We start from the raw sequence: 15149 nt of genomic DNA, 5'->3' as shown, positions 1-15149 counted from the left end.
ACAAACAAGACAGGGGACTTTGTTTAATAAGGTGTAGTGATGTACCATCAGGGGTTCAGCATGAAATTATATAAATGTATAGCAAGCTTAAATAATTTACTTCACGTCAGTTGAGTTAGACCAAAGTATGTATGTATGTATGTATGTATGTATACACTTTATTGTACATAAGACAGGTTAAATTACAATGAAACAAAATATATATAATGTACAAAGTATAAAATGTAAAGTATAACTATAAAGTAAGAGTAAATCTGTGGCTAAGCCTAGACTCCTAGAAAATAAGTTTAATAGACACATACATTTTATTACTTATAATCAGATAATATGTAAAAGAACAATTAAATAATATAAACTGTTGATAAAGCACGGCTTTTACATCAGTATGGAGCATTAATTTTCCTTATAATTTATTATCCTCATTAACCTGTTGCTCAAATTCAGTAGTAAGCCAAGTAGTTTCCAAGATTGTTCTAAATTTCAAGTATATCTAAAAATAAGCATATTAAAGGCGGGAAAGAAATAAGACCACTGTGGAGTAATTTATAATACGTTATAGAGGTAACCTAAATGACCGGACACAACATTAAATTAAATGAAACTTGGCAGACTCGAGAGTATAGAAGGGTTAAAACTAAATGTCAATATCGTCACAAGATGTTGAATTGATTCAAAAATATACGTTAAATGCAGCGATAAAAACACATGTGGATGTGCAATTTAAAAAATAGCATTAGTGTACAGTATAGGATATACTTTCGATAACTAAACTGCATTATTTGGAATATTTTATTAGATAACTCACCCTTTTACAATTTCTGCAAATGAATGGCAGAAACAACGAAATGCTGCCGGTGAAAACAAAGACAAGCAGTCAACCAAAGAGCATATAATCACAGTCAACAACTGCTAACAACTGACTTTTTTAACTTTTTTTTATTTCGTTCACGCCTCTTTTGTGTAGCACCGCCACAACAGCTGTTGCCACATAGAAAATAATACAACTTGGTGATCCGAGTATGTAATGAAGATACGAAACCCTTAGAGCTTAAGTAAGTTGTGAGGTTATTATTTCATTATTTAGAGAATAAAGAGTTACTCGTGCCAATGTTGTGGAGTTTGTATTTAATCCAAAATTGGAATTCACCAAGCTCAAAACAAAACGCAATGTTATGACATCAACTTTGACAGCTGCAATTTCTTAACCAATTTAAATTTGCTGCTATTTACTATTCTTCCGATTGAGTCACAAACAAATTATACCCCTTATTACAAAGAGAGATGTTTCAGATTCGTCTGAATATTACCGTATCCTAATTTCCGAGAATGTAAGATGATGTTACAAAGCCATACATAACCTATCATCGTTCACTTGTGATAAGAAATTTTGTGAATAATATTGAGAAATATTCCATAGTAAATAAGAATTTAAATATGAAGAATGGATGATTTAGAGAAGCAGGCGTCTTCGTATCAGCAGGACCAGGAAATACTTGATGGTAAGTATGGTTTACGTGATATTTGAACGAGTAATTTGAGAACAAGTTGATTTTATATCTTCTTAGAAACCTGCAACAGGTATGTGAACTGAGACGCACTTTTTCGTTTTATGCGATACTTTTTATGTTTGTATACACCTGTTTTTACAAAATTATATTATATTTACGGCTGCAACTTTATATGGAACGAATATATATGATTCATGCCTCTTCGAAATTTAAATTTTACTAGTCTACTATATCGTATTAGGCGCAGTTAGATTTGAAAATTATAAGTATGTTTCTTGCAATACAAAACTATTGGGTAAGTATATTATTTATTAAAAAACTTTGACTGTTGAATTAGCTATAACAATAACAATATAAAATGTACCTGTATTGTTATGGTTATGTTATAATAATAACAAACACTGTATGATAAACACCAATATTTACAATTATATAGGTGCTACGGTAAAATTCTTATTAGAAACAAATAAGTGGCCGAATTTACAGAGTAGTTTTTTTTTAACTCTATGAGTACCTATGTAGATTAGTATAGTTTCAGACCTTTTTTAATCTCTACATATGTAAAGTTAAATAAATATCCTAGAGATAGTTAATGACTATGTATTAACACTTTCGCAACCGGGCAAAAAACGGTGCACTACCCCAGAAACCGGTCGTCTATATCTGCGTACGAAAGAACCCGCTGGGCGGGTTGTCCGGCATCTGAGCAAACATTACGAGTGCCTACCAGGCGGGTTCTCGGTAGTCAAAAGTGTTAAGAGTATAAGTGTTTTGGCATATCTAGAGCTGTAAACTTATACTTGTATTTATTTAAAGAATAAAGTATACCTCTAATTCCCATTTTAATCAAATTTACAACTTGTTATGGTAATAGGTTCATTGTAATAAGATGATAATAATATGTAACAATGAGAGTTAAAATCAGAGTACTCTCTGTTGCCCTCTCTTTTTTTTAATAGGGGACATTTTACACAGATCAACCTAGCCCCAAACTCAGCAAAGCTTGTACTATTGGTGCTAGGTGACAATAATGACAATATACATACTTATATACTTAGAAAACACCCATGCCACAGGAACAAATATTTGTGTTCTTCACATAAATCAATGCTGTTACCGGGATTCGAACCCAGGACCATCGGCTTCACAAGCAGGGTCACTACCCACTAGGCTAGATTGGTTGTCTTCACAAATCCCTTCTGATTTCAGCCCGAGGCATCAATATGACAGTAGAGGAGGTGGCCGGGCTCCCGACGGTGAAGTACTCTGAGAAAGTGCAGTCGCTCCGGCTCAACGAAGAGGACTTGTCATTCCTGAAGGGGCTCCGGAGGCGGATCAAGAATCGGGTGAGGAAAAGCTTAAGTTTGTGTTGTTTAAAAGAGAAAAGTTTTTTTATGTGTCCAAAAGGGTAAAAATGGGACCCTATTACTAAGACTCCACTGTGCATCTGCCTGTCTGTCTGTCACCAGGCTGTATCTCATGAACCGTGACCGCTAGACAGTTGAAATTCTCACAGATGATGTACTTCTGTTGCCGCTATAACAAAAAATACTAAAAAAGGCTCGGTGGGCGTGTCCGAATCGCATCTGGCCGGTTTTTCATTATTAATCGTTTGTTGTCAGTTGGCGTCACAGAACAGCCGGCGGCGCAGCCTGGAGCACCTGCGGCGGCTGACGCGCGAGCTGCGCTGCGTGCGCGCGCGCCGCGACGCCGCGCTGGCCGAGCGCCGCGCGCTGCTGCGCCGGCGCGACCTGCAGCGCGGCCGCTGCCGGGCGTTGCGGCTGCATATATCGCTGGTATTTGATTTTTTTTTAGGGCTCCGTACCTCAAGAGGAAAAAACGGAACCCTCAAACCCCGTCTCGATATCGCTCGGCAAGCTATCCAACATTGGCTCGCGCGCAATGGATACCGGGCTGCCGCGCGAGCCAACTCGATCATTGGCGCGCTCGCCCCGCGCCGCGCATAGAACCATTCACTGTCGGTGTTTCGACGCGCGGCAAAGGAATGTTCGCGCGCAGTTGGGACGGGTGTGTATATATTTCAGTTGGCTCGCGCGGCCGCATACATGAATAATGAAAAGTGTCGTACTTTAATTGAATTATACGGCACTAAACAGTTTCTATGGAACAGTAAATGTAGTGAATATCGCAACAGAACATTTTTCTATTTGGCTATACTTCGTTCCGAATAATTAATTTTTGTGATATAATGTGTCGTGTTACAAAATAAAATAAAAGAGCTCTTTGTGAGAATTTTAAATATATTTTTTTTATAATTTTAAAATACATAGGTTAGAAGTTATTTAAGAAAATATCCAAATAAATGACGTTCCCCCCCCTGTATCTCCAAAACTACAGGGTCTAAAATTAAAAAAAAAATACACAAAATAGTTCTTTACCTATAAATGACAGGAAAACCTATTAGAAATGTGCAGTCAAGCGTGAGTCGGACTTAATGTACGGAACCCTTGGAACGCGAGTCCGACTCGCACTTGGCCGGTTTTTTTTATTTAAGTTGGCTATTTATTTATGTATATAACTGGACTAACTCCGCTGCATCGGGGCTCGTATATACTACAGCACCTGTCGCGAAATATTACAACATAATATTTCTCTTTCCAGGTCCTACAAGAACGCTCAGACCCCTCCCAACTCCCAGAACTAGATGACCTAGAATCTCCCACACCCAAAGACATCAAGACCCCCAGCTCTCCAGACCTCAGTGAGAGCTATCGAGACCTAGAAAAAGAAAGCACGTTCGAGTGTCGAATCGAAAAACTGGTCCAAAAGAGCGTCAACCATATATTTGATAAGAAAAAGGTATCAGCCAAAACTGTCTTCCTAGACGACAAGAAATGTTACCAGGATGCCTTTATAAAAGACAAAATTTTCGATGAAACCAATAGTGCCTTTTTGAAGGACAAAATTTTCAATGAAACGAATAGTGGCTTTTTGAAGGACAAAATTTTCAATGAAACGAATAGTGGTTTTATGAAGGACAAAATTTTTGTTGAGAGAAACGGTGCCTTCATAAAGGAAGAAATTTTCGATGACGGAAAGGATGAAATTAGAAATGCCTTTATAAGTGACAGTGGGATAAAGCAGGAGTATGATAAGGTGCTGAAAGAGGAAAACGGGGGGGTGCTGGATCTGTGCGTGAAGGCGAAGAGGAGTCACGGGAGGAAACAGTCGGCGCCGCGGAGGATCGCGTACGTCGATGATTATAATGGTAAGTACCTAATAGGTTCTTCAAAAAAAGGAGTGTACAGGTTTTTAACAGGGATGTTGCGAATATTCGCATCCGCAACCGCATCCGCGGAACATCCGCATTATTTTCAACATCCGCATCTGCATCCGCATCCCCATAAAATCGATGCGGGGCATCCGCATGATGCGGATGTCGACCATGTCGGTAGCAGGAAGGTATTAGCGGCGGCGCCGGCGGCGTAAGTGCTAGGTAATTTCGTCATTATATAATAATATAACGAAATTGTCTAGATCCCGAAAAGTCGGCCAAGTTACTGTTTATTAAATAAAACGCACCTATATTCTAGCTCAAATACTAAACGTTTGGTTTTTTTTAAATAAAAAATGCAATGGCATCAACATCAACGGCGAATACATCACTCACCTTCGGTTTGCCGACGATATCGTAGTCATGGCAAAGTCGATGGAGGAACTCAGCATGATGCTCGATGACCTCAACCGAGTTTCACAACGGGTGGGCTTGAAAATGAACATGGACAAGACGAAACTTATGTCAAATATATGCCAATGTTGTGCCCATCCCAATCTCTGTTGGGAACTCGGTACTCGAAGTTGTTGACTCGTACATCTACCTAGGACAAATAGTCCAATTGGGTAGGTCCAACTTCGAGAAAGAGGTCAACCGCCGAATCCAACTCGGTTGGGCAGCGTTACGAACTAAAGTCACCGACATAGCCCACCGGATTAGCAAGCTGAAGTGGCAATGGGCAGGCCACATTGCACGCAGAGAAGATGGCCGATGGGGTCGAAAAGTGCCCGAATGGAGACCACGGATTAGCAAGCGCAGCGTAGGACGTCCACCCACAAGATGGACAGACGATCTTGTTAAGGTCGCCGGAAGACGCTGGATGCGGGTCGCTTCCAACCGGCACGTATGGAGGTCCAAGGGGGAGGCCTATGTTCAGCAGTGGACGTCTTATGGCTGAGATGATGATGATGATGATGAAAAAATGCTAAAAATGAAATATTTGACGTATTTTAAGTACCAAATCTTGACATCCTCATCCGCATCCGCGGATGTGAGGCTTTAAATATCCGCATCCGCAACATCCCTGGTTTTTAAAAGGTGGATGGCAACGCGCTTGTAACACCTCTGGAGTTGCAGGCGTCCATAGGCCACGGTGACTGCTTACGATTAGGCGGGCCGTATGCTTGTTTGCCACCGATATAGTTTAAAAAAAAATAGGTTTCAAATTTATCCTAAAACATGAAAGAGTTTACAGAAAAAGTTGTATTTTTTTATCAACACATTTTGGGTTACATGACTATTATTCAATTCAATTCATTTATTTAATTCAGACATACATATCCATAAAATTGTTAGTAATAATCACATTAAAAATACAACAGTTCACGGAAAACATTGTTTTACTGAGTAATTAAGAAAATAATGACACATGTTTTTTGAATTTAAACTGTTGTGAGATATACTAACATTGAATAATTTTACGGTTTAGACTCACTTGTTTTTATTCACTCGCGCGACATGTTTCGGAGAGCCTGTGTCTCCTTTCTCAAGCACTAACAGTGCGAGCAGCGTTCACGACGGCCGTGTATCGCGCACATATACACAATATGCCAACATGTCGCGCGAGTGACTAAAAACAAGTGAGTCTAAACCGTAAAATTATTCAAGCATATGTTTTTTTCTTTTTTTTGGGGAAAAGCGCTGGTGGCCTAGCGGCAAGAGCGTGCGACTTGCAATCCAGAGGTCGCGGGTTCAAACCCCGGCTTGTACCAATGATTTTTTCGAAACTTATGTTCGAAATATCATTGATATTTACCAGTCGCTTTTCGGTGATGAAAAACATCGTTAGGAAACCTGCATACTTCTGCGAATAAATTCAAAGGTGTATGTGGACTTGTGAAGTCCCCAACCCGCATTGGGCTAGCGTGGGGGCTATGGCCCAAGCCCTATGGGCATGAGAGGGGGCCTGTGTACAGCAGTGGGAGGCTGAAATATTTATATTATTGTATTTTCTCATTTCAGATGTAGTCCTGGATTTGAAAATAAAGAAAGAGAATCAGTGATATTGACAAACACAATTAATTAAGAATTTTATTGTAACCAAAAAATCGTAACAGTTTATACGAAAAGTAAGCATAGGAATAGTCAGGCTTACGTGCAAAAATATTACAACTAGAAGCCTGATGTAGTGGATAATGGGGTATTTGACTGTATTTAAAATAAATTATTTTACACCATGTTTGAAATAAAGCATCAGAAGATTAATAGAGAAACGTGGACAGCAGTTTTAGACACAATTTCTATTTTAAAACCCGTATAAAACTATAAAGAGTAGGTAATTTGATTGTGACGTCACATGCTAGTGTTTCATATAAATTCCATAGCAAATTCGTTTTGACAGTTCGAAAAAAGAAACTGATTTGACTATACTTCATTTTTTTAGCATTAGAAATTAGGTAAACAATCTAGATGTGTATTTTAATTGAAAAACACATTTTAAAAATAAGTTACGGCAAATATGTAACAATTATGAATCCAATACGATCATTTATATTCTGCTTTCATAAGTAATAATAGTTATTGATTTTTAAAAAGCGTTTATATTAAAAGTCATGTCAAGATCGCTTATCTTCTTTCAAGTTCTTTCTAATGCTAAAAAAACGAACTATAGTAGTCTAGTACCCTATTGTTTTCCATCGTATTTTCTCGGAAACGTTCGTATTTGTCACGCTTCTTCCAACCTCAGTACTTTTTACCGAGACTGACTGAAATAGCAAGGCGCGTTACGTTTCCGTGAAAATACGATGGAAAATAATTATGCACTACATCTTTTGATATTATCAAATTTTTGTATCGATTTTAGTTTTTTTTTTAATCGCTGCTGTATCTCCATAGTCGTCCGTGTATTCATGTATAATTATAATTAAGTTATTTTTACAAATTTAAGTCTGTATATATACCGAAAATTAACAATTAATGATTTTAAAGATCTTAGTATTATTTGGTTGTTTGTTACAATGTTTATAAAAGTCCAAGAAAATGGTATTTTATGTAAATTTTTATAAAATGAATTTGCAACTGTATTTTTCAAATAAACGGAAAAAAAATACTATAGATGCACCAAACAAAGTCTGCAGCGGATTTGATAGCCCACGCAGTATAAGTGTTATGTATTCGTCATAATTTCATAGAAGTTTGACGTTTAAAATGACACTTGCACTGCGTGGGCTATCAAAATCGCTGCAGACTTTTTACGGTCTGACTATAGGTCCATAAACCCTGATCCAAAAAGTTTTGGCGACTCAGGCGCTCATAAATATCTTAGCAAAACTATTCAGAGTGATCAGGTATCCAAGAATTTATTGGCGAGATGACAGTTAAAGTAAGGCACCGAAATTAACTCGAAATCACAAATGAATTGTAAATTATTTATATTATAATTTCCATAGGAAATGTAAAAATATACAAACGACAAGATATACAAATATACCTACGTTATACAAAGTAGTTTAATGAAGTAAGTTCGATAGCTAATCAAAAGGATCCCCGTGGCTCTAAAGTCCTATTTTATTTCGTCAATTAATTTTTCAAATAAAACCTGACCAGAAATATATGATCATTGTCATGAGGGCGCTGTTATTCTCATGTACAGTCAGCAGCAGAAGTTGCTAAGCGGGCGGAGTGTTCAAAATTACCTTAACACGCTCTTATCCTCTTAACAATAAAGTCGCGTCAAGATCATTTTGAACACATGGCCCGCTTAGCAACTTCTGCTGCTGACTGTATAGGCAGTGGAGAGACACTCCTGACTTCGGGCAAACTCGGCTCAGCATTGCTCCGAGCAATTATTAGGGTATTCACAATTTGACGTCCCTTTATTACTTGAATTTTGACAACCCTAAATAGCCGAAAGGGATAGTGCCATAAGTTAGAAAGGGATATCATTATTCGACCCTGAATCGCTGTCAAACTTCGGTTTTGTAGGAAGTGTCCTTTCTGTACGGTAGTAATAAATAAATAATAATAAATAAATAAATATTTTAGATACATTTTTTACACAAATTGACTAAGCCCCACGGTACGTTCAAGAAAGCTTGTGTTGTGGGTACTCAGACAACGATATATATAATATATAAATACTTAAAACACATAGAATACAATCATGACTCAGGAACAAATATCTGTATCATCATACAAATAAATGCCCTTACCAGGATTCGAACCCGGGACCATTGGCTTCGTAGGCAGGGTCACTACCAACTAGGCCAGACCGGTCGTCAGTATAGTATGAAAAATTTAGTTCCAGCGAAATTCCGCAACATGGCGCGTGATCATATATTCCTGGTCAGAGAGGGGCTACCGCGAAACCCGAAATTCGCAAATTGCGGTGATCTTTCTATTTTACTCCAATGAAGGCGTAATTAGAGTGACAGAGAAAAATACTTTTATAATAAAATAGGGTCATTGCGTCAGTTTATATTCAAATATACAGGTATATATTCAAATTATACGCATTTCTTGAATATATAGGCATATATTCAAATTATACGCAATTCTGTAGCAACTATGCCAAGTGGACGGAACGGAAACAGGCACAGACGGTAAACTGATGCAATGACCCTATAATAATTTTAAAGCATCCTAAACTAGGGACCCACAAGATGGACGGACGACCTTGTTAAGGCCGCCGGAAGACGCTTGATGCGGGTCGCTTCCAACCGGTACGAATGGAGGTCCAAGGGGGAGGCCTATGTTCAGCAGAGTGGACGTCTTATGGCTGAGATGATGATGATGATGATGAAACTAGAGGGATCCTTTTGATTTGGACACAGAATGTGTGTAAAATGATAAAAATGACTATTGAGGTGATGTTAAGTTTTGTAATAAATAATTTTAGTTACCCACGAAAGTGTTTTATTTACTAATGACTTCTGCCACAGAATAAATAATAGTACTACCGTACAGAAGACTCACTCTCTAACAAAACGCGTCTGTCACGATCAGCACAGATATGGCCGCTAGGTGGCGACAGCGCCACACGCGGCTTATGGCAAACCCCAAAATTGGGGTCGAACGGATGTACTTTTAGCTACCTGTAGCAAAGCGACGAAATCGCGGAGTGAGCCACGCCTGCTTCTGCCAGCTAGCTATAGATCGTTTATTTTAGCATTAGAAAGAACTTGCAAGATGGTAAGCGATCTTGACATGTCTTTTAATTGAGAAACGCTTTTTAAAAATCGAAATCTATTACTTATGAAAGCAGAAGAATATAAATGATCGTATTAGATTCATAATTGTTACATATTTACCGTAACTTATTTTTAAAAATGTGTTTTTTAATTAAAAGACACGTCAAGATTGTTTACCTTATTTCTAATCATTTTCTAATGCTAAAAAAACGAACTAGCTTAGTGCTGCACTCTGGCGGCAGAACATCGCAGTAAAACCCCCTATTCGTCTGCGCGGAAATCGCGGAATGATGATGATTATAAAAACTATCCTATGTCCTTTCCCGGCCCTTAAATTATGTCCATACCAAATTTCATCTTAATCGGTTCAGCGGTATAGCGTGAAGCTGTAACAGACAGAATACTTTCGCTTTCATAATAATAATATTATTATATATACAGATGAAGGGATATGACCCACATTTTTTTATGATATAGGAGCACTTAAATATAGGAGGCAAACAGGGGCGTAACTAGGGGGGGGTTGGAGGGGGCACGTGCCCCGGGCGCCGTCCAAGGGGGGGCGCCAAAATGGGCAAAAGACTACCTCTCCGCCTTGCCAAAGGCAGCAGGGAAACTTTTGTCAGTCATATTTACCACCACTGTGAAGTGTGAAATGCGGATGGTAATCTGGCCCACAGCGCAAAAGAGAAAGCCGATCTTTTAGGTACTCTTTTTGCCTCGAACTCGACCTTGAAAGACGACGGTAGCGCCCTACCGCCCACCATCCCGTAGTGCGAATACTCTATGCCAGAAACTTCTATCAAGCAGAGGGATATTCGGCGGGAGTTGCTAATGCTTTCGTTTTATAAGGCGAGCGGGCCGAGTGCTTCAGAGTTGTGTCCCGTGTTAGCGCGTCTTTTCCGTTAGGGGTCTAAGTTACCATCTTATGGACTGCCCAAGAGACTACCTATGCAAGTGGATCGCGAGCCCTTTGTCCGGCAGGCGCTTATGAGCCGTAGTAGAAGACGGAACCTGCTCCAATAGCTGCTGCTGCATATCTGTGACATGTTGTCTATCGACTACATTCATCGATATGCGGAGTACTGGGGATTCCTATGCAGGATGGATAAAAGTTGCTCAGTATAATCCCAGAACCTCCCTGGCAACAGGAATGCAGCAGGGGCGTAACTAGGGGGGGGTTGGAGGGGGCACGTGCCCCGGGCGCCGTCCAAGGGGGGGCGCCAAAATGGGCAAAAGACTACCTCTCCGCCTTGCCAAAGGCAGCAGGGAAACTTTTGTCAGTCATATTTACCACCACTGTGAAGTGTGAAATGCGGATGGTAATCTGGCCCACAGCGCAAAAGAGAAAGCCGATCTTTTAGGTACTCTTTTTGCCTCGAACTCGACCTTGAAAGACGACGGTAGCGCCCTACCGCCCACCATCCCGTAGTGCGAATACTCTATGCCAGAAACTTCTATCAAGCAGAGGGATATTCGGCGGGAGTTGCTAATGCTTTCGTTTTATAAGGCGAGCGGGCCGAGTGCTTCAGAGTTGTGTCCCGTGTTAGCGCGTCTTTTCCGTTAGGGGTCTAAGTTACCATCTTATGGACTGCCCAAGAGACTACCTATGCAAGTGGATCGCGAGCCCTTTGTCCGGCAGGCGCTTATGAGCCGTAGTAGAAGACGGAACCTGCTCCAATAGCTGCTGCTGCATATCTGTGACATGTTGTCTATCGACTACATTCATCGATATGCGGAGTACTGGGGATTCCTATGCAGGATGGATAAAAGTTGCTCAGTATAATCCCAGAACCTCCCTGGCAACAGGAATGCAGTTATTTTATAGCCACCCTGTATACAGAATGGTCCAAACCTTGAGGTCCAAAATCGCTTGTATTTTTTATTTATTTAGGTAAGGACAGCATCTAAGCTTGACATGCTTGAACGTAAAACTTTGTCTTTTTTGCCCAACTCAGCCAAGTGAGGATGCTGATTTTTTAGCTACTGCGCCGTTTGTCAAGGATTATGTTACAAAGAGAAACATTCTAAAATAAATTAATTGCTTCACCCCGAAATGTCTTAAAAAAAATAAAAAAAATCATAACTCGAAAACTACGAAAAGTCGGCTAACATACATATTCTGGCCGCATAGCCAAGATGCCAATCGCTTACGCTCCGTAGCGATCGAAACGCAACTATCACTGTCACACTAATATGGAAGAGTGATAGAGAGACGTAATGCTTTTCGCTGTCGAAGCGATAGCGATTGTAACCTTGGCTAGGCCGGCTGATTGATAGCCCACAGTGTGAGGAACCTAAAAAAAATTTTTTGGACATCAAGGTTTGGACCAACCTGTATAACACATGCCGTGCCAACATCCCTCGTTCTGATACTAGAATGTCGTGAAAAACCTGTGTCAGGTATCGAGAACATTCTATCCAGAGTTTTGGTGTGGGATCGGGACAATTTAGTCCAATAGATCCCACCAAGACTCAATTTTGCGCGTTTACCGCTAAGAAAACCCCATTTTCCAAGGCACAACCCTTCCCATGTCAGGGAGTATTGGGAGCCTCGGTGTTGACATCTCCATCAGTGCCGTCCAATACTTTCGTAGCCACCTTGCTGAGTAGGGTGCGCTGGTATTCAAAAAAACTCGGTGTGCTCAATAAAGGGAGGCGATACTTTACTCTGATGGGGTAGACTGCTTATGTATTTTATGTTAGTCGCAAGTCAGATCCCATATATTGAGTACTGTTGTCACCTTTGGGCAGGAGCACCTGGACGCCATCTTGGACCCTTCGAAGCAGTTAAAAACATGCTGCCTAGTTGCCAACAACGGTGACAGAATAAGTTGCCTTTTCTCGAGAGGCTTCAGTAGGGAGATCTCCAAAAAACAAAGTGTCTAAGTTTTTAAAATGGTCGGCAACGCGCATGTAACACCCCTGGAGTATAGACGTCCATAGGATGCGGTGACCGCTTACCATCAGGTGGGTCGTAAGCTTGTTAGCCACCGATGTACTAAAAAAACACATATACACTGTATTTGTCTAAATTAAAACTAAACTTTAATAAGTAAAAAAGTAACCCTTTCGTTAGTTCATTTCGTTTGGGGGGGGAGGGGGGCGCACATTTGGTGCCTGCCCCGGGCGCCATATCCTCTAGCTACGCCACTGGAGGCAAACGAGTATACGAGAATAGTCTCTGCGGAAAGAAAAGAGTCATGAAATGTATGGGATCCAATACATTCTACGAGTCTTCTCTTTCCGCAGCATGGAAACGTAACCTCAGTTTGAAAAAAAAAAGTTTTTCAAGTTTTCTTCACACGACGCAAAAAGCAGCTGCGACCATGCTGCGACATTCTGTTATAAGCGCCATCTATGGGTGAGTAGCTGAACTGCAAGAAACCCAATGCCCAGCTAGCTTAGGTACGGCTAGATAATCATTTGATATTTCGGAAATTTGTTTTAGTATTCTACATGTGTGACTCGATTATTTAAATGTAAACTTTTCTATAAATAATACCTTTTTTGTTTTGTCAAAATCAAAATTATGTTTAATTTTTTTACTCATTAATTATTATATCTTCATATGGTATCCCCGATCGCGAAAAAGCACCCCCTAGCGTGCAAAATCCGAAACCTTCCTTTTGTCTCCTTCAATCCAATATGGCGGTAAACGATGTATGAAAGGTGCAGAATGTTATGATTTGAAACGAATAATAAAAATAGTAAAATAGCAACGAAACCCGTGAAATAAGCGCTTCGACCGGTGTGTTAACGACAAAACAATGTTAATAATACAAACGGATCAATATTCAGTGACGTGTGTGTGAAAAAACGTGTTATTTATATTTGTGAAATATTATTTTTCTGTGTGGGTTTTCGCTAATGCATCACGGTGTATTGCTATGTGACAGAAAACGTAGATATGTCTACTGATGCTGATAAGGAAACGGCATGTCCGAGTGTTAGTGCAAATCAGAGTGGCGGGGACGGGTCGACGGAGGAAGCGAGCAAAAAGAAGAAATCCTCTCGAAAAGTCTGCTTCCCTGACGAGGAACACCTTGTCACTCAGTATTTCGAGCCTGCGAACCCTTGGCACAATGGTAAGTCTTCAATTTTGGCACAGCATCAAACTTTTTATCGTATGTTATATTTCCTTGTTTTGGTGGGGATTGCCTTCGATTTTGGAATTGTAAGTTTATGTAAATAACTTACTTTATATCCCTCCTTTTCGAAATACGTACAAAACATAATAACCTCTTGTCATAGAAAAGATAAACATATAACTCATATGAGTTATATGTTTATCTTAACTTATATAAGTTATATCAGACTTAATATGTTTATCTATAGGCTTATAAACTACCTATAACTCTGGGTTTGATTGCCCCAACAAGACTGGTTTTGTTCTTAATATAATGTATTTTCGATATAACTTACATATATTATCTTTTAATTTTCACAACAACATTCCTAATAGGTTCTGTTATTTTATAAATAATTAAATATTATAGGACATTTTTACATGAATCTACTAAGCCCATGGAAAGCTCATGATGGCTTTTGTTGTGGATACTTAGGCAATGATATATATAATTTATAAATACTATATATTGTTATTTTATTATTTATATTTGCAAAGAAATCAGTTGCTAAGTGATGTCACTTAGTAAGAATTATTAATAGTATAATATTTGTTTAATAGCACAATTTCTAAGGTGTAGTCTAATTAGTTTTGTTAAATTTATGTTCTCAGCAAAAATAACATAACTCATTACCAATAAGTCATTATTGCCATAAAACTGCAATAAAACGTAATCACTTTTAATCACCAGAAGCCTGAAAATATGTGCTGTTTTCAGCCAAAAGGGTACTTTGTTCGATGTCAATAAGGCTATGGTGTGGTATACCACACCACGTAAACACAATATAACGTCATTAGGTGTAATGTTTCACTTCCTATCCCCATAACGTTGACATTGTTGCCTCTAGTTGGTTTAATTTAATATTAATTTCTCTCTATATAACCCGTGGGTCACCCGGGTCAAAGCGACTCAGTATCAGACATGTGTTACTGCAGATCAATATGGGTAAAATTGCTATGCAAATTTGTTGTATGGTGAGCGTTCAATGGGTTAAGGGAAAATCTCTAATAATACCAAAAAGTGTCCGGCCCATAGACCTAGTATTACATAGATGAGCTATACGCGCGCCTCCGTGAGAGACAACATA

General features: G+C 39.3%; 2 protein-coding genes across 2 annotated transcripts in view; both read left to right on the top strand.

The window, feature by feature from the left end:
• Nucleotides 1-1117: 1117 nt before the first annotated feature.
• Nucleotides 1118-7772, top strand: LOC134677435 (uncharacterized). Its single transcript, XM_063535904.1, has 5 exons — nt 1118-1499; nt 2718-2854; nt 3131-3304; nt 4131-4737; nt 6766-7772. Exons 1-5 carry the CDS (start codon nt 1442-1444, stop codon nt 6804-6806), a joined length of 1017 nt encoding a protein of 338 aa, XP_063391974.1. The 5' UTR covers nt 1118-1441; the 3' UTR covers nt 6807-7772.
• A 5754-nt stretch (nt 7773-13526) lies between these two features.
• The window catches only part of LOC134677462 (microtubule-associated protein futsch), a 99842-nt gene continuing 98219 nt past the window's right edge, over nt 13527-15149 (top strand). Inside the window, exon 1 of the mRNA XM_063535944.1 lies at nt 13527-14020. Within this exon, the coding sequence (XP_063392014.1) occupies nt 13843-14020 (178 nt within the window). The 5' untranslated portion in view covers nt 13527-13842. The remainder of the gene's footprint in view (nt 14021-15149) is intronic.

This window comes from Cydia fagiglandana, chromosome 26, assembly GCF_963556715.1.
Source record: "Cydia fagiglandana chromosome 26, ilCydFagi1.1, whole genome shotgun sequence".
NCBI lineage: Eukaryota > Metazoa > Arthropoda > Insecta > Lepidoptera > Tortricidae > Cydia > Cydia fagiglandana.
The sequence above is the reverse complement of the archived record's forward strand: the minus strand, read 5'-3'. Positions and strand labels throughout refer to the sequence as shown.